At 39.9% G+C, this 21727-nt stretch overlaps 2 protein-coding genes across 10 annotated transcripts in view; one reads left to right on the top strand and one right to left on the bottom strand.

Moving 5' to 3' along the window:
* kcnn4 (potassium intermediate/small conductance calcium-activated channel, subfamily N, member 4) overlaps window positions 1-8017 on the top strand; it is a 58469-nt gene extending 50452 nt beyond the window's left edge. The window contains exon 9 of the mRNA XM_083537836.1: window positions 5024-8017. Coding sequence (XP_083393962.1) covers window positions 5024-5027 — 4 coding nt within the window. The 3' untranslated portion in view covers window positions 5028-8017. The remainder of the gene's footprint in view (window positions 1-5023) is intronic.
* Window positions 8018-10421: 2404 nt separating this feature from the next.
* LOC310723404 (uncharacterized protein) lies at window positions 10422-21120 on the bottom strand. Of its 9 annotated transcripts, none has more exons than XM_083536378.1 (5): window positions 20744-21120; window positions 18588-18784; window positions 18361-18432; window positions 16697-16831; window positions 10422-12978 (listed from the first exon to the last, which is right to left on the bottom strand). In XM_083536378.1, exons 2-5 carry the CDS (start codon window positions 18744-18746, stop codon window positions 10468-10470), a joined length of 2877 nt encoding a protein of 958 aa, XP_083392504.1. In that variant the 5' UTR covers window positions 18747-18784; window positions 20744-21120; the 3' UTR covers window positions 10422-10467. The 9 variants fall into 9 exon arrangements, with proteins under 9 accessions (XP_083392504.1, XP_083392505.1, XP_083392507.1 ...); XM_083536379.1 differs by lacking the exon at window positions 20744-21120 and adding an exon at window positions 20517-20633; XM_083536381.1 differs by lacking the exon at window positions 20744-21120 and adding an exon at window positions 19734-20159 and having other exon boundaries at window positions 16713-16831; window positions 18572-18784.
* Window positions 21121-21727: the final 607 nt, after the last annotated feature.

The following is a 21727-nucleotide window of genomic DNA, read 5'->3' as shown; positions in this document are numbered from 1 at the left end:
GGGGACTATTTTGAAGGTGATAGTGTAAACATAGTTAAATAAATGACTTACTTGTTAACAGGATTAGTCTCGAAACATTTTGATACCAATATTATTGGTGAAATAAATTGGTATATATTTTAGTATCTGCCTTTACCAATTCAGTTTAACCTTTGGACCGATGTTTGTTTAACACTGGGAACAATGCAAGACCTGTGTGGTCCCAAAATTAGCATATTTGCATACAATTGTTTATACAGTTACCCTCAGGTACAGTAGTGCCTCTAGTTGTTTGTAAATTGCTCCTAAAGATGAACCAGCCTTGTAGAAGTCCACATTTTCTTCAATCTATTTTCTGAAGAACTTGATTTTTCTTATGGTATCAAGTGCAAAAGGTCATTGCTCCAAAGCTAGAATTTTAAATACAGCTACAAGTGCACTCCTAATTTTGACAAATTGGCCAATCAGAAGTCTCTGAAAGATACAGTCAACTTTGTGAATTTTTTTTAGATTTCTGAATCGAGAGTCTAGTTTTTGTTTGAAAATGTATCCTGGTATGTATTTTTGACCACTTACGGCTGTCATTTTCAACCAAGAACTAGACACAACCTGAATGTAGTCTACAGTTAAGTAATCATCAAATAGTCATTACAACAATATTGTCCTACAATTACAATGACAACAGATCATTAACAAACTCTTTTAAGGTGTTATCGTGTATGATGTTCAAAGGTATGATGTGCCTTTATTCCATGTTACATTATTTTTTTTTATATTCATTGCTATTAAAGTGGTCATTGGATGTAAAAACATGTCATATGTTAATGCCAGTAAGAAGTTACAAAATGTAAAAAAAATAAAATAGCTAATTCAGTTGTCTATGCAGAAATGGTTCAACTTTCTATAACTCTGAAGTAAGGAAAATTACTTTAAAAAAGGCTAGAACTTAAAGCACTGTATAGCCAACTATCATTAGAGAACTCTCAGCTAACTTGTACTCCTACAAACATGAGAGAAAGGCAAGACAATTACTAGCACATTAACAAACTCCAGGCTTATCCCACAGATTCTGAATCTGACAAATTGGGGTAAATCCAATTTTTAAAGGATCTGGATATTCTGAAATTAGATTAGATTAAATTCAACTTTGTCATTGTGCAAGGTACATGTACAGAGCCAATGAAATGCATTTATCATCTAACCAGAAGTGCATAAGTGGCCTACTTAGAATAAATAAATAGCAGTGTGATAAATAAGAGTATGGGGTCCATATGTACAGAAGGTGAAGATGGTAATAATATATGTATATGTATATATATATATATATATATATATATATATATATATATATATATATATATATATATATATATATATATATATATACAGTGAGGAAAATAAGTATTTGAACACGCTGCTATTTTGCAAGTTCTCCCACTTAGAAATCATGGAGGGGTCTGAAATTGTCATCATAGGTGCATGTCCACTGTGAGAGACATAATCTAAAAAAAAAAATCCAGAAATCACAATGTATGATTTTTTAACTATTTATTTGTATGATACAGCTGCAAATAAGTATTTGAACACCTGAGAAAGTCAATGTTAATATTTGGTACAGTAGCCTTTGTTTGCAATTACAGAGGTCAAACGTTTCCTGTAGTTTTTCACCAGGTTTGCACACACTGCAGGAGGGATTTTGGCCCACTTCTCCACACAGATCTTCTCTAGATCAGTCAGGTTTCTGGCCTGTTGCTGAGAAACACGGAGTTTGAGCTCCCTCCAAAGATTCTCTATTGAGTTTAGGTCTGGAGACTGGCTAGGCCACGCCAGAACCTTGATATGCTTCTTACAGAGCCACTCCTTGGTTATCCTGGCTGTGTGCTTCGGGTCATTGTCATGTTGGAAGACCCAGCCTCGACCCATCTTCAATGCTCTAACTGAGGGAAGGAGGTTGTTCCCCAAAATCTCGCAATACATGGCCCCGGTCATCCTCTCCTTAATACAGTGCAGTCGCCCTGTCCCATGTGCAGAAAAACACCCCCAAAGCATGATGCTACCACCCCCATGCTTCACAGTAGGGATGGTGTTCTTGGGATGGTACTCATCATTCTTCTTCCTCCAAACACGTTTAGTGGAATTATGACCCAAAAGTTCTATTTTGGTCTCATCTGACCACATGACTTTCTCCCATGACTCCTCTGGATCATCCAAATGGTCATTGGCAAACTTAAGACATGCCTGGACATGTGCTGGTTTAAGCAGGGGAACCTTCCGTGCCATGCATGATTTCAAACCATGACGTCTTAGTGTATTACCAACAGTAACCTTGGAAACGGTGGTCCCAGCTCTTTTCAGGTCATTGACCAGCTCCTCCCATGTAGTTCTGGGTTGATTTCTCACCTTCCTTAGGATCATTGAGACCCCACGAGGTGAGTTCTTGCATGGAGCCCCAGTCCGAGGGAGATTAACAGTCATGTTTAGCTTCTTCCATTTTCTAATGATTGCTCCAACAGTGGACCTTTTTTCACCAAGCTGCTTGGCAATTTCCCCGTAGCCCTTTCCAGCCTTGTGGAGGTGTACAATTTTGTCTCTAGTGTCTTTGGACAGCTCTTTGGTCTTGGCCATGTTAGTAGTTGGATTCTTACTGATTGTATGGGGTGGACAGGTGTCTTTATGCAGCTAACGACCTCAAACAGGTGCATCTAATTTAGGATAATAAATGTAGTGGAGGTGGACATTTTAAAGGCAGACTAACAGGTCTTTGAGGGTCAGAATTCTAGCTGATAGACAGGTGTTCAAATACTTATTTGCAGCTGTATCATACAAATAAATAGTTTAAAAATCATACATTGTGATTTCTGGATATTTTTTTTTAGATTATGTCTCTCACAGTGGACATGCACCTACGATGACAATTTCAGACCCCTCCATGATTTCTAAGTGGGAGAACTTGCAAAATAGCAGAGTGTTCAAATACTTATTTTCCTCACTGTATATATATAGTAATATACAATATACTAAATAAAGATTGTGTATAGAGGATAACATGCTCAAATGACATGATATAATTAGTATAAGTTGTATAAGTGTACAAGTATGAATGTTGTGTGTTGCAGTATATAGATAATGAATATGGGTGGAATATACAGTAGTGCGGTGATCAACAAGTTATGGATGGTGCAAAAATGCATAGTTGATAAGCGGTGCCAAAAAAAAAACCAACACCTGAATGCAGTTGTGTATAGAATCTAGTTGTGTATTTTGACATTGTATAATGATCATCTGTTTAGTGCAGTAACAGCCACCTGAAAAAAAGCTATTCTTTAGTCTGTTTGTGCGGCTCTGAGGCACCTTTAGAGTCTGCCCAAAGGAAGAAGGGGGAATAGTCCATGATTGGGGTGAGAGGTATCTTTGATAATGCCCCTCGCCCTATGCAGACAGCGTTTTTTGTAATTTTCCTCCAATCTGGTACCTGTGTGCCAATGCATCGTTGGGCATTTTTCACCACCCTCTGAAGGGCCCAAAGCAGTGCAGCTGCTGTACCACACTGAGATGCAGTTAGTGAGGATGCTCTCAATGGTACAGCGTAAAAGTTCTCCAGTATCCTGTAACACAGGCGGGACTTGTTAAGTCTCGTCAGGAAATACAGGCTCTGTTGTGCCTTTCTGTTCAGGATAGAAGAGTTCAGGGACCAGGTGAGATCCTCAGAGATGTGGACTGCTCTGTTTGTGTGAATGGGGGCATGAGTGTGATTGCAGGTTCGTCTAAAGTATACAAAGACCTCCTTCGACTTCTTGGTGTTGTGTTCCAAGTTATTGTCCTCACACCACGCTATTAGGTGCTGGATCTCTACCCTGTAAGCCGTCTAATCGTTACCTGTGATCAGGCCTACCACCGTGGTGTCATCTGTGAACTTAACGATGCTGTTTGATAGGTGAAAAGCGAGTGTAAAAGAGGAGAAAATACACATTCCTGAGGAACCCCATTTCTTTAAGTGAGACTGGAGGAGGTAACGGTGTTCTGTCGGACCGACTGTGGACTGTTTGTTAGGAAGTTCAGTTGCAGAGATATGTGCTGATGCCAAGCAGATTCAGCTTCACGACTAGCTTGGAAGGGCTAGCTGTGTTAAAAGCTGAGCTGAAATCAACAAACAACTTCCTGGCATAAGTGTCAGGGTTGTCCAGGTGAGTCAGGACAGAATGAAGCACTGTGTAAATGGTGTCCTCACTTAACCTATTCAGGTGAAAGGCAAATTGGTATGGGTCGAGAGTGGGTGGCAGACAGGCTTTAAGGTGGGTAAGGACCAAAATCAACTCGTTTTACATTTCCACATGAACAGCCTTAAGATCCATGAAGGTTCCTTCTGAGTATGGTTCCTCTCAAGGTTTCTTCCTCCTACCATCTCAGAGTTTTTCCATTCCACTGTCACCACTGGTTCACTCATGAAGGATAAACTTATAGGCACTAATGTATACATTTTAAAACTTATCTCTGTAAAGCTACCATTAAAAGCAGTATGCAAATAAAATTGAATTGGGAAAAAAAAAGATAAAATAGTGCAACCAATTCAACTGCTTGAGATTTTAGACTCCATCACTGCAATGCAAAATGGCAAAATCCCTTAACCTGATGGCTTCCCATGTGGAATTATTTAAAGCCTTTTCTCTGACATAACTCTGCTACCGATCAGTTCACCACTGTTCCTTCCTTGGACAACTTTTGATAGATACTGACCACTGCAGACCAGGAACATCCCACAAAAGCTGCGGTTTTGGAGATGCTTTGACCCAGTCGTCTAGCCGTCACAATTTAGCTCTTGTCAAACTCGCTCATATCCTTATGCTTGCCCATTTTTCCTGCTTCTAACACGTCAACTTTAAGGCAAAAAAGTTCAGTTGCTGCCTAATCAATCCAACCCACTAACAGATGCCATGATGAAGAGATAATCAGTGTTATTCACTTCACCGCTCATAAAGTTTTAATGTCATAGTGTTATGCCATATCAGTTATAGGTTACTTATGTTGTGTTCTTTTTTTCAAACAGGTGACATGTGGCATAGTTCTCCTCTGAAACGCTACAGTGGAGGCTCAGATCAAAACTGCACAAAGCTACTTTGATCAGCATGAATAAAGGACTTATGATACATTTTTCCACAAACCTCCAGGGCTGCAGTGGCTGCATGGACTTTTCAAACAGAAAGATTACTGTTTTTGGATATGTGATTATGACAAAAATCAAATGTATTTATGACAATATTTATGTGTCTATAGCTACATCACTGAAAAAAAACAACAGGGATGGGGTTCAGTGTTTGATGCTTTGAAGGTTTAGTGAAACTGTATTTCTATGTAAATTCCTTGTTACTTTAAATGACAAAGTGATCAAAGCTTTTGAGCCCACTCCAGCAGGTCCATTTTAGGGCCAGTTCAGTCCAATTAGGCCAAAAGTCTGCGACTAAGAACTGTTTTTATTTCGTCAGTTATCATTAATAGATTTGCACCCGTTTGAAATCATGTAGGATCTTTAAATCTAGCCGGCTATCCTGTTTGATTACTATTGCATTCATTGAAATTGTTGTAACGCTACACATTTCCTTTAGTGCGGCATGTTATATACCCTTCATTGATTCAGTTACTATGGTCCTCTGAGTTTGTGGGTTGAAATCCAGGTATGGCATTAAACCAAACAAAAAAAAATTATTCGAATTGTAAAAAGATTTCGTAAGGTTGGTCTTAGGAGTCTATATTTTAGTCTTCATGGATTTCCAGGCAACCCATAGCATCTTTTTAAATCCCATCTGTGCTTAAATCAATGGAAAACAAAAATTAATTTTTGGCAAACCAGACTATGCATTTGATGTTTAAAAATATTGTCCAATAAAACAGCACTTCAAATTCGACAATTGTAGATACATAAAGAAATAGCTGTGGCTATTAAATGTTACCTCAGAGTTGGATGTCTTTGGATACTGCAGATGTAACTAGGAGACAAAAAACCTGTTCCAGCATGACAATGCCTCTGACAACAAAGCCAGCTCCATAAACATATGCTTTACATGGGTTTAAGTGAAAGATCTCGCTATAGAGCTCTGATCTCAAGCCTAATGAACACCTTTGGGATTAATTGGAATGTTGAATGCACCCCAAAAGTCCTTACCTCATCTACACCAGTACCCGAATTTAATGACACCCTTGTTTCTAAACAAGCACAAATCTCCACAAACACTGCAAAATCTTGTTTGTCCCAAAAAATAAAGACACCACTGTATCTGTAGAACCACTTTCACCAAATACCTATAACTTATATTAGTGAAGAATGCTATAATCTTGTCCGAGACATATAATTTGACAAAAATGTGTTAGGTATTTTTTTCCCCCAAAACTGTAGAAATAAAAATAGTTCTTGTAACCACAAGCTGGGGTTTTTTTTTTCTTTTTTTTTTTCTTCTAAACATGGCTCTGTTTGGTTTTTGCTTTTTGACACAAGCGATTTCTCAGTGTTGAGAACACTGACTATTCCTATTTTTTTTATTTTTTTTACGGATTACTGTTGGATTATAAACGTTAGGTGCAGAGAAAGTAAGCATTTTTTTTTTATTAAACCTGCTGCAAAGCCAACTGTATTTATATACAGGCACCAACTGTACTACAAGCAAAAGCGAGCAAAACTGCTATAAAGATTGCCTGATTAATGCCACCTCTATAAAGGGACTGTACTGTAAATCTAAAGATTTTAATTAAGATTTACTTAAATAACACCAGGCGCATAAATTATTCACCTAAATATTGACATACCATAATTTCCATAATACTGTAATCATGCAATACAAATTAATGTAGTAAGATTAAGCCCATTATGGCAATATAATTTCTTATCAAAAGTAGAGGTCGACCAATACCAGTAGCTAGGTTGGATCGTATTTGCCGAAGGCGGTTAATAAATCGACAGTTTTTATGGATACTGGATTAAAAACAAACAAAAACAAACTAACATAATACTCCATGTAAAATAGTGCTGCACTTTATTACAAACAAAACAAAAAAAAAAACAGTTATAAATCATAAATGTGGTAAATTAAAATAAATATCAATTAATTAATTAATATAATTATGTATTTAATAAATTAGAAATTAGGATTCAATTATAGCGCTATGCATGCAGCATGCAGTCCTATGTTTAAAAAACAGACAGCACATGGCATCAGTGAATCGCCTCTAGAGGCCGCTCTCGTAATGACAGCCGACCGGAAGCCGGAAAAACTATAGGTATGGATTTTTGCCGATAACTGCAACAACTATCTGTGCCTATTAATTGCAAAACTGACTGGTCCTCCACCCCCACGTCCACATTTTAGGACTCACATCTGAAAATTACCTACCTGAATTAAAATGTTCTGAAAGTTCCTGATAACAGTGTGCTGCATACACAATTTAGGTTAATCAGTTGACATATAATCAAAACCTCTTTAAAAACGAAATTAAGGTTTCAGATTTAAAGTTTTACACTTTTATTTTTTCAATTAAAAAAAAGCCCATCCTTTATATGGTATGGATTTAATCATGGTCTGAATACAGTCGGGTTGGTTCAGGTGCGCAATGTTAACAATTAAGCAAAAGTTGGGATACGTGTTACTTTTTTACTTTATTAACACAGTTTATTGATGCGGAAGTTCGTTAATGGTAAACGAATGCCATAAATAATGTTCGTTTAATGAAACTTTAATGTAAAATGTTTTTTTTTTTTTTTCCACATGATTAAACAGACATCACGCACCATTAAACAACGACGCAACAATTTGCCGTTCCTGTAGGAGGTGCATGGGCTTGAAAATGACGCCATTTTATCAGATTTTCATGTACGCATGTGTACCAAATATGGGAGCTGATGTTATTAATCCCAATTCTATCAATAGAAAAAAAAGCAGTAAAAAGTGAACAGTAAAGATTCCCAGTGCTGTTATAATTTTGGTATACTTGTCCAGTTAATTAGTTAACTGGATCTAACTGTTGTATGATAAGAATAAAGGTTTCATTCTGCCCCTGCTGGTTGTAGCATGAGTGTTTAAAAGTTAACATTCCACTTACACACAAACTTTCAATATTGCATTGACAATGAAAACACTTGAGAGAAAAGAGAAAGTGTATTTCAATTCCTCTGTATGTCTGCAGATATAGTGGCATTGACAAATAAACAACAGTGAACCTTAAGCAACTGAGGAAAAAACTTTAGTCCCGCCATGAAATGATGTCAGCTGTAACGGAAAACCAAACCACTTCATTCATTCATTCATTCATTTTCTCCCGCTTTATCCGTAATTCGGGTCGCGGGGGCAGCAGTCTAAGCAGGCCCCCGCCTTCGACTGCTGCCCAATCCTCACAGCACCGTCCCTTACGGTCCCTCCTGCAGGTGGTGAGCCCACGGGAAGACCACTTCATTACTAAAGCAATTTTAAGTTTGTGTATTAGTAGTGTTCACCACAGAGGTCTCCAACTGTGGTGTTTCATATTTCTTTAGAAATTACATTACACTGCACCTGCATGCCTCACATTATCACACCCTTTCAGTTGCTCAAAGGTTGGCTAGTTAAAGTGTATTCTTTTTCTAAAAATGGTACTGGGAAATAATAGCAAAGCATATCTACCTTTATCTAGAACATTTTAAGTAGAGGTCGACCGTTTCATCAGTTTTGCCATTTAATCGGCAACAATAGTTGATTGCAATAACTTCAGGCAAAAAACCATACTGTTTTTTAAGGTTGCGTTATACAGTGCAAGAGTGGCCTCTAGAGGCGAAATTCTGATACCACCTGCTGTTTCACTTCAGATGTAACTGTTTTTTTTAATTTTGTGTTTCAGTTTGAATGCGTCTTTTATTTTCCTCGATATTTATTAATATAATTTAAACATTCATTGTTATTTCACTGTTCAATTCAATTCAATTTAATTTGTACATTCACTGTTTATATATATATATAAAACAGTGAATGTACAAATTAAATTGAATATAAAAAAATAAAAAAAACACTCCAAAAAAAAAAGTCCAGTACAAAATTACATGGAGTGTTTCTTTTTTTTTATTTTTTTTATCCAGTATGCATTAAAAAAACTTGATTACTTTGATTAATTGATTATCAGCAAGTACGATCCAACCTAGCTATCGGTAAAATCCACTATAGGTCAACCTCTACTTGTAATTGGCTCTAAATAAGGGCAATACCAAATGCTGCAAAATGTAAATGAACAGTTACAGAAAAAGGAACAATAAATGAACAGATAAACACAACAATGATAGAATCTATAATGGATCAATATCAGGATGTTACCCAGATGAAGATGTTTTTTTTTTTTTTTTTTTTGTCTGGTCCGCTCAATCATCTCAGGGAGTTTTTCCTGGCCACCATTACCGCTGGATCGCTTGTTATAAATAAACCTACAGAGACTAATTAAGCTGAATCTCTATTGTTACGTACCATACAAATAAAATTTAACTGAATTATTACAATGTTTAAAGCTGACAAGCCAAAGAATCCCTAAGAATTCAAGTTTTATTTTTTTTTCTAAGTAGGGTTGCAAAGGGGTGGAAAATTTCTTGTAAATTTCCAGAAACTTTCCATGGGAACTTCATCTGGGGAATTTTGGAAATATTTCAAGTTGGAAACTTACCAGGTTTTTCAAGGAATTTACAGAAATGTATGGGAATAAAAAATTAAAAAATATTGGGGACTGTCATATACAAAACAAACATTTTGTTTGGTTAGAATCTGACATGCATGCAAACACAGATTTGATAAAATTACATTATTGACAATTATGTATGCAAAATGTATGCAATTTACTTAATCGCTAAAATTGACATTTTATTATTTTGTGTGCAGGAATCAGGAAATGTGTTGTTATTGAGGAATGCACGGTGATTATAGGGGGTGTGGCCTCAGTGGCCCTGCAGTATGTGTGCTGTGTGCATGCGATTGCCGAATGTGCAGGGTTGAAATTGTATTATTTTTGATCGACTACATATAAGTCCCCTATTATTGGCTAACTAATAACTATAGCTAACTTTAACTGGCATGTTTTTATGTTCCGTTTATTTACTTTAATTTCCATAAATTTCTGTGGAAAATTTCAGTCAATAAACATAGATTGACCTCTACTGTCCATTACAAAAGTGTGTATATAATAAAAAAAATAAAATAAAAAATATACATCAATAGCAAATACACCATTCAAATTCAACAAATGTATATAAATAAGCTTCTTAGTAATTAGTGTAGCTTTAATAAGACTCAGCAGAACATCTTGTATGATTATCCAGTCCACAACCACAAGAACTCTGGCGCCCGAAGGGATTATTTTCCATCAGAAAAATATAACCACTATAAAAGATCTTTAGTGACTATTTCACTACATGTGATAGCACTTCATTTCAATTTGAAACAAACAACTTTTCATCAAACATCATTTACTGTAAAGAATCCAGCAGAATTACTTTTAAACGCGGTTTGTGAGCATATGGGTTTTTAACATATGCCACAATAAGGCGGCGGGTCTCGTAAAGCGACGGCCGCACTGGCACTGAAACACGTTCCTGCACTTTTGATTTGCTTGTTTTTCACTCATCGAGGCTGTGATCCTAAAGGGGGGCCGATGGCAGACCAGCTGCTGCGTACCGCGGAACATCTGGCCACAGGCAGCGCAGACGTAGCTTGTGGCCTCGGCGTGCTGGACCTGATGGCGCAGCAAATGCATCAGCTGCCGGAAAGCTCGGCCGCACTGGCACCTGTGGAGGCGTGGCCCGAGGTGCTGATAGCGGTGGCGCACAACGAGCGAAAACTGGCGCGACACGGCGCCGCACTGGCGGCACCGGAACAAGGCCTTCGAGCGCCAACTCTGGCGCATGCGCTTCTGCAGGGCCAGCTCCTTGCTCTGGTTTACAAACATGCCGACTATTTTCAAAGGCCCCTGGGAGGAAGGAAAGATCTCAGGCAAAAGAGGAGACCTAGAAACAGTAGATTCAGGTAGTTGTCCTGTTACCTGTACTGAGTTAGAAACCGAGCTAACGACTTGAGCGAAATGAGTGGACTCCAAGTGGACTTCATATGATTGGTGCTGCAGGGGCAAGGCAACGCTTGGCATCAACTCTGCACTGCCTGTAGGAGTGTCGGCCACCACTTTGGAGTTCTGTAACGTTAAATCCTGAATCCGTTCACGTACTGTCTGAGTTACTGTAGAATTGCGTGTCCCAGAAGAAGGAGGAGTCTGAGGTGCCCCTTTGCCCTGCAACTGATTTGAAAGCAGCACCTGTACAATTTGTTTTTGAGTAACTGCAGAAATGGGAGTCGTCCTTTGTCCTTGGTCTCCATTTAAGACTGCCTTCTTTTGCTGGGCACTTGATGACCTGGTGGTCATGGCATGGAGTCTGACCTTCTGAGTATCGGAGCTGAGTGAGCATTTGGGTAGCAAACTTGATGTTGAATAGGATACAGTTCTATTGATACTGACTTGCTTAGAAGATTCTACATCAGCAGATGAGGACACAGGGTTCGGAATCAAGAGCAATGAGCGTTTTGGATTGTTCGATCTGTTGGATGGCGTTGGCGATTCTTCAGTGCAGCCCTTGGTCATGTTACAAATGTGTTGTATGTAAATATTCTGGTTGGGAAACAGCTTCCGGCACATCACACACATAAATTTGGCCAAAGGGTGCTTCTGTGCTTTATGGTTCACTAGCATTTCTTTTGTACCAAACACTATTTTACACAAAGAACATGGAAAAGAAGTGGTCTGGTCTCTGGTCGAATTTACAGAATCGAAAGACCTGAGCGGTTCCTGCTTATTGATTTGACTGATTTGTTTTGGACAAACACTCCAAACTTTGCTCGTAGAATCTAAAGAAACAGCACTGCATGGCTCTGAGCTATCCTCATTACCTGTGAGTAAAGAGTCGCTGTCCTCATGGTCACATCTCTGAATGACTAAATCTTCTTGAATGGTTTCGATTTCACTATCCTCATCCTCCGCCTTAATATTAAGCTCCAGCTGCGATCCCAACAAAGTTGCTCCGTAACTATTCGTAGTGTCCTGGTTCCATCGGTCTGGGTCTTCTGGTTCTTCGTGTCCACTTGAACTGCATGTGCTGGGTGAAGGTTCTTGTTTTAGAATGGTGTGATTTTCAAGGCTTTGTCTGGAGAAGTACGTATGATCAAGCAAGCCCATGCATAACAAATCATGCTCCTGTATTGAATCCTGGTCACTTTCGGTTCTTTCTAGATCTGTGTCTGTTGTTTCATAAGACACGTGCATGTTGTCATGATTTGCAAGGCTTGGATTGAAAAAGTAATTGTGATCATGTATTTCCCTGCACACAGTCTGATCATCCACTGGAGTCCCCTGCTGGTCATTTTCGGTATATGAGCGAGTATGGGATATTCCGTGGTCGGTTTTATTAACAAAAACAAGCACGTTTTCATTGCTGGTGTACATAACGATGTTATTAGGTGTTTCCTTGGCAGAATTGCATGTTTGTGTGCAAAAATAGGTATGATCATGCAAGGTTCCGGTGATCATCATATTATCTTCTGGAGTCTCTGCAAAGCCGTTTTCCTCAGTCTGCTCCATCCTTCCGAAAACCATCCCCTCCTCCTCTTCTTCCTTCATGCACTTTATTTCCACCTCCTCGTTCTTGATTATGACTTCCTCCACCTCCTCAGGCAGAGGTTCCATGTCTGGGGTCTGCGTAGTGTCCGTGTACATCCTACAGCTTTTACAAGACGTATAGTAATAGGGATGGGCGTTTTGCATGTGCATGATCAGGGAGTTCCTGTGGGAAAATTTTGCCTGGCACAAATGGCAACACAGCTCGTGTTTGTGCTTAATAAAGTGCTCAGTCCGGTGCTCCAGGAAATCGGTGTGTCCTCCGCACATGCAGCACTCGCCGTCGCTGAATCCTCCCAATGCGACCTCTTCTGGCTCCTGCTTTAATCCAGTCCGGGTCATTGAGCACTAAAACAACCCAGAATAACAAATCAATTAACGTTATAAACATGAATTGTATGAATTACAAACTACTCATAGACTATTTTTTGGGAAATCAATATTCAAAAAAGTCCTAATCACATACAAGGTTTACTCTCTAGCTCGAAGGACCAATTGTAAAGGAATTTCACTGTCTGGTGTGCACTGATCAGGAGGTTGTTTGGGATTCAGAACACTCAAACTTTACTGAGTTTAGGATTGATCGTATGTGAGGTGATTCTTGCTGTCGTCTGCTAGCTGCCGATTGGTAAGTTGCGTGATGTCTAATGATTGCTGCTTAGTGTTCTGGACTTTTATACTCTTGATGGAGAAAGGTGCACTGTGATGTCAGAGGTAACTTATCATGAGTGGTAAATTGTGTATCTGCCTCTAGTGGTGAAGCATGGAAATGCATCTGAATGGGAATCCTTTCCTACACTGCCACCCCCAAATATGCATGAATTGTATGAATTACAAACTACTCATAGACTATTTTTTGGGAAATCAATATTCAAAAAAGTCCTAATCACATACAAGGTTTACTCTCTAGCTCGAAGGATCAACTGTAAAGGAGTTTCACTGTCTGGTGTGCGCTGATCAGGAGGTTGTTCGGGATTCAGAACACTCAAACTTTACTGAGTTTAGGATTGATCGTATGTGAGGTGATTCTTGCTGTCGTCTGCTAGCTGCCGATCGGTAAGTTGCGTGATGTCTAATGATTGCTGCTCAGTGTTCTGGCCTTTTATACTCTTGATGGAGAAAGGTGCACTGTGATGTCAGAGGTAACTTATCATGAGTGGTAAACTGTGTATCTGCCTCTAGTGGTGAAGCGTGGAAATGCATCTGAATGGGAATCCTTTCCTACACTGCCACCCCCAAATATGCATGGCATATTTGCCCCTAAATCCAGGCTCATGGTATTTCTTACTCTCCAGTGTATTTAATGTTTTAACGATTTATAACCTCACTCTAGTTTTGCCCCAAATGAGAACAGGTTCACATTTAAATCTGGTTCCTCTCAAGTTTTCTTCCGCATTCCATCTAAGGGAGTTTTCCTTAACACAGTCGCCCTACGCGTGCTCATCGAGGATACGTGCACGTAGTTCACTTATATTTAAATTTGTGTTCTATAATTATTACATTCTGTAAAGCAGCTTTGAGACAATGTCCACTGTGAAAAGAGATATAAAAAAAACCTTGAACTATATGGACAGAAATGTGATTTAATGATTTAATCCATTAATTTATATTTTATAATTATAATTATTAATTTCCAATATAATTTGTAGCAAATTTACTGAGCAATGGAAAACTTTACTAAGATAATGTGGTAAAAAAAAAAAAAATGCATAAATGTGTTCTTTATAAGTGTAAGTTTGTCCCTAATGAGCAAGCCGGTGGCAACTGTGGCAAAAATAAAACTCCCTGAGAAGGCATAAGGAAGAAATCTTGAGAGGAACAAGACTCAAGAGGGAATCTGTGCACATGGCACCGAAAATTCATTTATTACAGCTGAACAATGTTGAGGTGTGCAGTGATGGTGGTCAGATGGAAACTGCAGTCCTGAGTTCATTTTTAGCAGACTGTTGACATTAAGTACAATCCAAATCCATCCTCAAAAAGCCTACAAAATGATAATGACAACGTGAAAGAAGTTTGTTTGAAATCTTTGCAAATTAATAAAAAAATAAAATGAATGCCAAGCGTCATGTCTGGAAGAAACCAGGCACCGCTCATCACCTGGCCAATACCATCCCTACAGTGAAGCGTGGTGGTGGTGGCAGCAGCATGCTGTGAGGACGTTTTTCAGCAGCAGGAACTGGGAGATTAGTCAGGATCAAGGGAAAGATGAATGCAGAAATGTACAGGGACGTCCTTGATAAAAACCTGCTCCAGAGAGCTCTGGACCTCAGACTGGGGCAACGGTTCATCTTCCAACAGCAAACAGCCAGGAGTGGCTACGGGAGGACTATGTGAATGTCCTTGAGTGGCCCAGGAAGAGCCCAGACCTGAACCCGATAAAACATCTCTGGATAGATCCGAAAATGTGCACCGACGGTCCCCATACAACCTGATGTCGCTTGAGAGGTTCTGCAAAGTAGAATGAGAAAAACTGCCCAAAAGTAGGTGTGCCTACTTGTAGGATCAAACTCAAAAATACTTGAGGCTGTAATTGGTGCCAGAGGCGCTTCATCAAAGTAAAGGCTGTGAATACTGTTTTATTTTGAATACATTTGCAAAGATTTTAAACAAACTTATTTCCTATTGTCATTATGGAGTATTGTTTGTAGAATTTTGAGGAAAGTAATTAATTTAATCCGTTTTGGGCTGTAACATAACTAAATGTGGAAAAGCGCTGTGAATGCTGGATGCACGTTAGGATTCCCTTCTATGTTTACTCTTATAATAAACTCCACTCTCATGGAAAGATGTTCCACTAGAGTTTGGAGTATGGAGATTTGTTTCAGCCACAAGGGTGTATCAACTCATGATGTGTACAAAGAAATCTAAAAGTTTATTGTAGGTTTATTTCAACAGAGTTTAAGGATTCTGACTTCCACACCCCCAATTTAGTCCTTTACCCTTTAGGAAAGAACTTCTAATATCAACTCGTGATGTGTATAAAAGCCACTGGTCACAGAATCAACCTCTTCCATTCAAACCTCTCCACCACCATGGGCGAGACCAAAGAGCTGTCAAAGGACGTCGGAGACAAGATTGTAGACCTGCACAAGGCTGGAATGGGCTACAAAACCATCAGCAAGAGGCTTGGTGAGAAAAAGACCACTGTTGGAGCGATCATTCGAAAATGGAAGAAATACAAGACAATCGCCCTCGCTCTGGAGCTCCATGCAAAATCTCGCCTCATGGGGTGAGGATTATTCTGAGAAAGGTGGGGGATCGACCCAGACTTACACAAGAGGAGCTTGTTAATGATCTCGTTAATGATCTCAAGGGAGTTGAGACCACGAAAACCGTTGGTAACACACTGAGGTCCCTCTGCTCATGAATGATTCGAGAAGGCTTGGGAGAATGTGATGTGGTCAGATGAGACCAAAATTTTGCTCTTTGGCATCAAACAAACTCACTGTGTTTGTAGGCAAAGAAATGCAGAATATGACTCCAAGAACACCATCCCCACTGTCAAACCTGGAGAAGGAAACATTCTGCTTTGGGACTGTTTTCTTTTCTCTTCAAGGGTTCAGGAAGACTTCACCACATGAACAGGGAGATGAACTGTAGAATCTTGGATGAGAACCTCATTCCCTCAGAAGAACACTGAAGATAGGTCATGGATGGTTCCTTCCAGTATGACAAAGACTCAAAACATACAGCCAAGGCAACAATCTGATGGTCTTGTAGCCCATTCCAGTCTTGTGCAGGTCTACAATCTTTGTCCCTGGTGTCCTTTGACAGCTCTTTGGTCTTTCGCATGGTGGTGGAGAGGTTTGAATGGAAGAGGTTGATTCTGTGACTGACGTCTTTTATACACGTCACGAGTTGATATTAGAAGTTCTTTCCTAAAGGTACAGGACTAAATTGGGGGTGTGGAAGTCAGAATCCTTTAACTCTGTTGAAATAAACCTACAATAAACTTCTAGATTTCTTTGTAAGGAGGTAAACTCACAAAATCAGCAGGGGATAAAAAAATTATTTCCCCCACTGTATAAGTTGTTGTATGCATGGTGATGCTTGTGATGAGCACCTGAGTTTCTTCCCACTTTGTCAAGCCGCACACTTTGTCCCATTCATCCTCAGAATCTTTGTCTCGCCACCGCTCTGCATTGACTGCACACTTCGTCTCTTTACAGGAAATCTCCATGGCAACCGCACTCCACAACTAAAACCCCGGAGGAGATAGAGAACAGTTAGTCATATGTAACTCAAAAATGATATAAAAGACACAATACAATCAATACAGACACAAAACACACTAAATATTATTGTGAATAAAATAATAGAGAACAAAAAAAAAGATTCAAGAGGTCACTGGATTGAATAGATGTCCTTGAATGATCAATCTGTACTGTGTGTGTGTGTGTGTGTGTGTGTGTGTGTGTGTGTGTGTGTGTGTGTGTGTGTGTGTGTGTGTGCGCATGCATGCGTGTGCATGCGTGTGCGTGTTAATTTGAATTCTTCATTTATTTACTCCCTCAGTCGTTCTCTCACTTCCTCCTTACTCACTCACTCCCCACTAAATTCCTCAGTCGCTCTCTTACTCCCTCCTCACTCACTCCCTCTTTCCCTCAGACGTTCACTCCCTCCCTACTCCCGCCCTACTCCCGCCCTTCCTCAGCCGTTCACTCCCTCCCTACTTACTCCCTCCTTACTCATTTACTCCCTACTCCCTCCCTACTCCATCCCTTCCTCAGCCGTTCACTCCCTCCCTCATTACTCCTTCCCTCAGTCGTTCTCTTACTCCCTCCCTACTCACTCCCTCCCTCTGCCATTCCCTCCCTCCCTACTCCCTCCCTTCCTCAGTCGTTCTCTCACTTCCTACTCACTCCCTCCTTACTCACTCCCTCCCTCCCACTAGCATTCACTCACTCCCCACTCAATTCCTCAGTCATTCTCTCACTAGGTACTTCCTCCCTCCCTCAGTCGTTCTCTCACTCCCTACTTACTCCCTTCCTCAACGATTCACTCACTCCCTCGCTCCCTCCATCAGTCAGTCATTCTCTCACTCACGCCATTCCTCATTTGTTCTTTCATTTACCCACTCCCTCCCTCACTTGTCGTTCACTCACTCTGTCTCCCTCCCTTCCTCAGTCATTCACTAACTCACTCACTCACTCCCTCCCTCCATCCCTCAGCCGTTCACTCCCTCCCTCCCACTAGCATTCACTCACTCCCCACTCAATTCCTCAGTCATTCTCTCACTAGCTACTCCCTCCCTCCCTCAGTCGTTCTCTCACTCCCTACTCACTCCCTTCCTCAACCATTCACTCACTCCCTCGATCAGTCAGTCATTCTCTCACTCACGCCATTCCTCATTTGTTCTTTCATTTACCCACTCCCTCCCTCACTCGTCGTTCACTCACTCTGTCTCCCTCCCTTCCTCAGTCATTCACTAACTCACTCACTCACTCCCTCCCTCAGTCATTCTCTCACTCACTCAATTTCTCCCTTGGTTGTTCTTTCACTCATTCCATTCCTCAGTTGTTCTTTGCCTCACTTCCTCCCTCCATCCCTCAGATGTTCTCTCACTCCCTCTCTCAGCCGTTCACTCACTCACGCAGTTGTTCTTACACGCCCTCAGTCGTTCTCATACTCATTCCCTCCAGACCATCGGGCCTTTTAGTCAACACAGTATGACAAAAATATTTGCTTGCTACTCTAATCAGATTGCTAAGACATTGTAAGCAGTACCTTAATAGAATGCAAGTCTGGCACACCACTCTTGATGGGCTCATTTAACTGGCAGCGGTGACAAGATCCGACCTAAAAAGCAAAACACATTGTTCTTTTTTAACAAAATTACAAAGCCGATACAAGTAGGTGATGACAATAAATCGACGAATCAGACGTGGCACATGTAGACATGTTCTTAAAAAAAGTAGAAGTAAAAGTAAAGTTCCACCTCTGTAGTACTTTACCCAGTCTTTCACATCTTGGATAATTGTAGGCCAATAGTATCCAGCAGTAACCCTGTTTTGAGTGCCTCTGATGCCACTGTGATTCCCAGTATCAGGGTTGTTGTGGCACTCCGTAAGAACAGACCTTTTCTCTTCCTCTGAAAGGACAACCAGCCGCATGTACTGATTACTGGGGCCGACGTAGAAGAGTCTGCCATCTATTTTAATAGAACAAAAAGAAAAAGTTGAGATTGAAAGAAAAAGAAGGTGCTTTATGATTGTTGCATGCGCATAACAGCACAGCAAAATAATTCTCTGCTTATACTATCATCAGACATTTTTTTTCTTACAAACAAAAATTGTTTGGGTATCTGCGAGAGTGAAAGGGAAAGTTTATAGGACTGTGGTGAGACCTGCGATGTTGTATGGTTTAGAGACAGTGGCATTGAGTAAAAGACAGGAGGTGGAGCTGGAGGTAGCAGAGCTGAAGATGTTGAGGTTTTCGTTGGGAGTGACGAGGATGGACAGGATTAGAAATAAGTTTATAAGAGAAACAGCGCATGTAGGACGTTTTGGAGACACGGTGAGGGAAATGAGATTGAGATGGTTTGGACATGTGCAGAGGAGGGACATGGGGTATATCTGTAGGAGAATGCTGAGGATGGAGCCACCAGGAAGGAGGAAAAGAGGAAGACCAAGGAGGAGGTTTATGGATGTGGTGAAGGAAGACATGCAGGTAGTTGGGTTGAAAGAGGCAGATGTAGAGGACAGGGGGGTATGGAGACGCTGTGGCGACCCCTAATGGGAGCAGCCGAAAGAAGAAAAAGAATTATAAGCTAATAAATTAGGTTGGGAATCCAGAACCATGGCAGATCATTATTAGCGATACACATCAGACATGATACAGCGCCCCTGGAGCACAGAGGGTTAAGAAAAGTGAAAGTGACACATTTTCCGATACCGGAAATTGAACCCCGACCCTCCGATCAGTAACCCAGAGTCTTAACAAGTGGGCTGACAGACAAAGATCAAATTACTATCTGATATCTGACAGATTAAACTATATTAAAAAAATAATAATTAATTAAGCAGATGAATTAAGCAGGGTTGTACCAGACAGACACTCTTTTTTATTTCATTATAAAATCTCTCGGTACTTATTATTACCTTTAATGATAAAATTCGTACACGCCCGTCTCACCTTCCGACGGCATGCGGAATTATCGGGAATTTCTCCTTTTAACAGAAATTCTTGAAGCTTTACATAAAACGCAAAAGTATCCATAATTGTGGCTACACGATCCGTACCGGAAACACGATTTGTACGCAAATGCGTCTACTTCCTGTCTGAAATTTGGCGAATGTTCTGAGCATGCGTGACTATTTCGCGTTTAACGTAGAGCTCATAAAAAGGAGAAATTCCTGACAATGTATTATTTCTAAATAAATAAATTCAATAAACAACTTACTATCTTGTGCGGTTTTTTTAAATGCAGACATTAGGTAAAGTCTGCTGAAATAAGTAGAACATAATTTTAGAAAACGAAACGTTAAATGTAAACCGAAACCCAAATTGGGTCTAACAAACGGAAACTAAGTTGTCCACTATTTTTTATTTTATTTAATTGATTTAACTACTTTTATATAATATCAATACATTCTGTGTCCATGTCTTATATAATGATCAAATGTTTTTGTTACTGTGCCTTTAAGAGTACATTTGGACGTTAATATTTCCCCCCAGATTTTGTTTCGGGTCTGAAGTCCCGTAGCCACGCCCCCCGTAGTAAATATAGTACATTAGAGCTAATTTACTATTTTCTGTATTTATTTGCATTAGGATATCTATTTAAATGCCCGAGTTCGCTTGATAAGGAACCCAAAATATGAGAAATAATGTGCATTCTCGCTTATAGATATATTTTCTCTATTACATATACAGATACAAACCAAATCTGCTGCTATCACTGTCGCTTGGAAATGACGTCACCTCTGCGCGTCAACTAATCATCGTACGCGCAACACATAGCCCCGCCCCAAGCCCGAGTTACGGCGACTTCCTCCTCAGGTAGTTGAACCAGAGGAACTGTTAGAGAAACCACTTGGTCTAATTATTTCTCTCAAATGCACTATATAGTTGTAATTATATATATATTAGTAAACTAAAAAATACGTACATATGTTTTGAGTTTGTAATCAGGTCCCCCGGAGTTGAAGTGACGCCATTCTTTAACACAAACTTCCCAAATCCTGGGAACTGCTAAAATAATCCGAGCTGAAATACACTGTTAGATGAAGTCTGAAATTGTAAGAGGAAACAGAAACTGCATCCACTTGTGTCTTTGTGTATATATATATTTTTGTTTTGTCAAAATCTGCAAACAGCCACTTTCGTGCCAAGATCAGTTCTGTGACAATTTTTTGCTTTTCACATTGAGAAAGCAGTCTGTTTAATAAAAGGACGATAATTATACGATAAAAATGTCCAAAAGAAAAATCAGTGATGATAAACTATTAAGCCGACACCGTTTTTTTCGTATTTTGATTACGTTCAAGGACCCGGAAATACTTCATAAAGTAAGGCTTGCTAGAAGAGACAGAATTATCGATAGCAGGCGCGCACACACACTTTGCCTAGTTGAGTATTACAACCATTTTTGCAAGTTTATTCGACCTTAGTAATGCTGTTGATACATTTTGTACCCACTTCATAAGGAACGCCTCCTCGTTCAGCCAATCACGTGACAGAAGCCCAATTCATAAAATCATGCAGACAAATGCCAACTGCTTCATCAAACATCATTGTGGGAAAATGTTGACGTAAAGTTTGCGGCTTTTAGCAGACACCCCCATCCAGAAATTACTGGTATTCTTGGGGTTTTCAGGCAACATAGTTTCTCTTAAGTTCCACTTCAGCCTCAATAGAAGATCACACAGGGTTCCGCTCGTTTCAGTTCCCCAGAACTGGAATATGAGACTACAGTGTGCACATGCTCACCCAAACTAAACAGCTGAAGATAAAAGGTCAGATGAATCTGATTCTGGAACATGCAAAAGGATGAGTCATAACTTGGCATATAGAGCATAAATCCATGAGCCCATCCTTAGCTAGTAATGGTGATGTAAAGGTGTGGTTTTCCTGGCACACATTAAGCACATTA

Source organism: Silurus aristotelis (assembly GCF_946808225.1).
Source record: "Silurus aristotelis genome assembly, chromosome: 1".
Classification (NCBI taxonomy): domain Eukaryota; kingdom Metazoa; phylum Chordata; class Actinopteri; order Siluriformes; family Siluridae; genus Silurus; species Silurus aristotelis.
The sequence above is the reverse complement of the archived record's forward strand: the minus strand, read 5'-3'. Positions and strand labels throughout refer to the sequence as shown.

Bases quoted from the DNA above. Each gene is read 5' to 3' on its own strand.
- LOC310723404 (XM_083536376.1), bottom strand. From the start codon at position 19,851: ATGGATACTTTTGCGTTTTATGTAAAGCTTCAAGAATTTCTGTTAAAA. The intron at 18,433-18,587 runs GTAAAGTACTAC...TTTGCTTTTTAG, and splicing joins TCCAAGATGTGAAAGACTGG to GTCGGATCTTGTCACCGCTG. The intron at 12,979-16,696 runs GTGCTCATCACA...GGGTTGTTTTAG, and splicing joins CAAAGTGGGAAGAAACTCAG to TGCTCAATGACCCGGACTGG.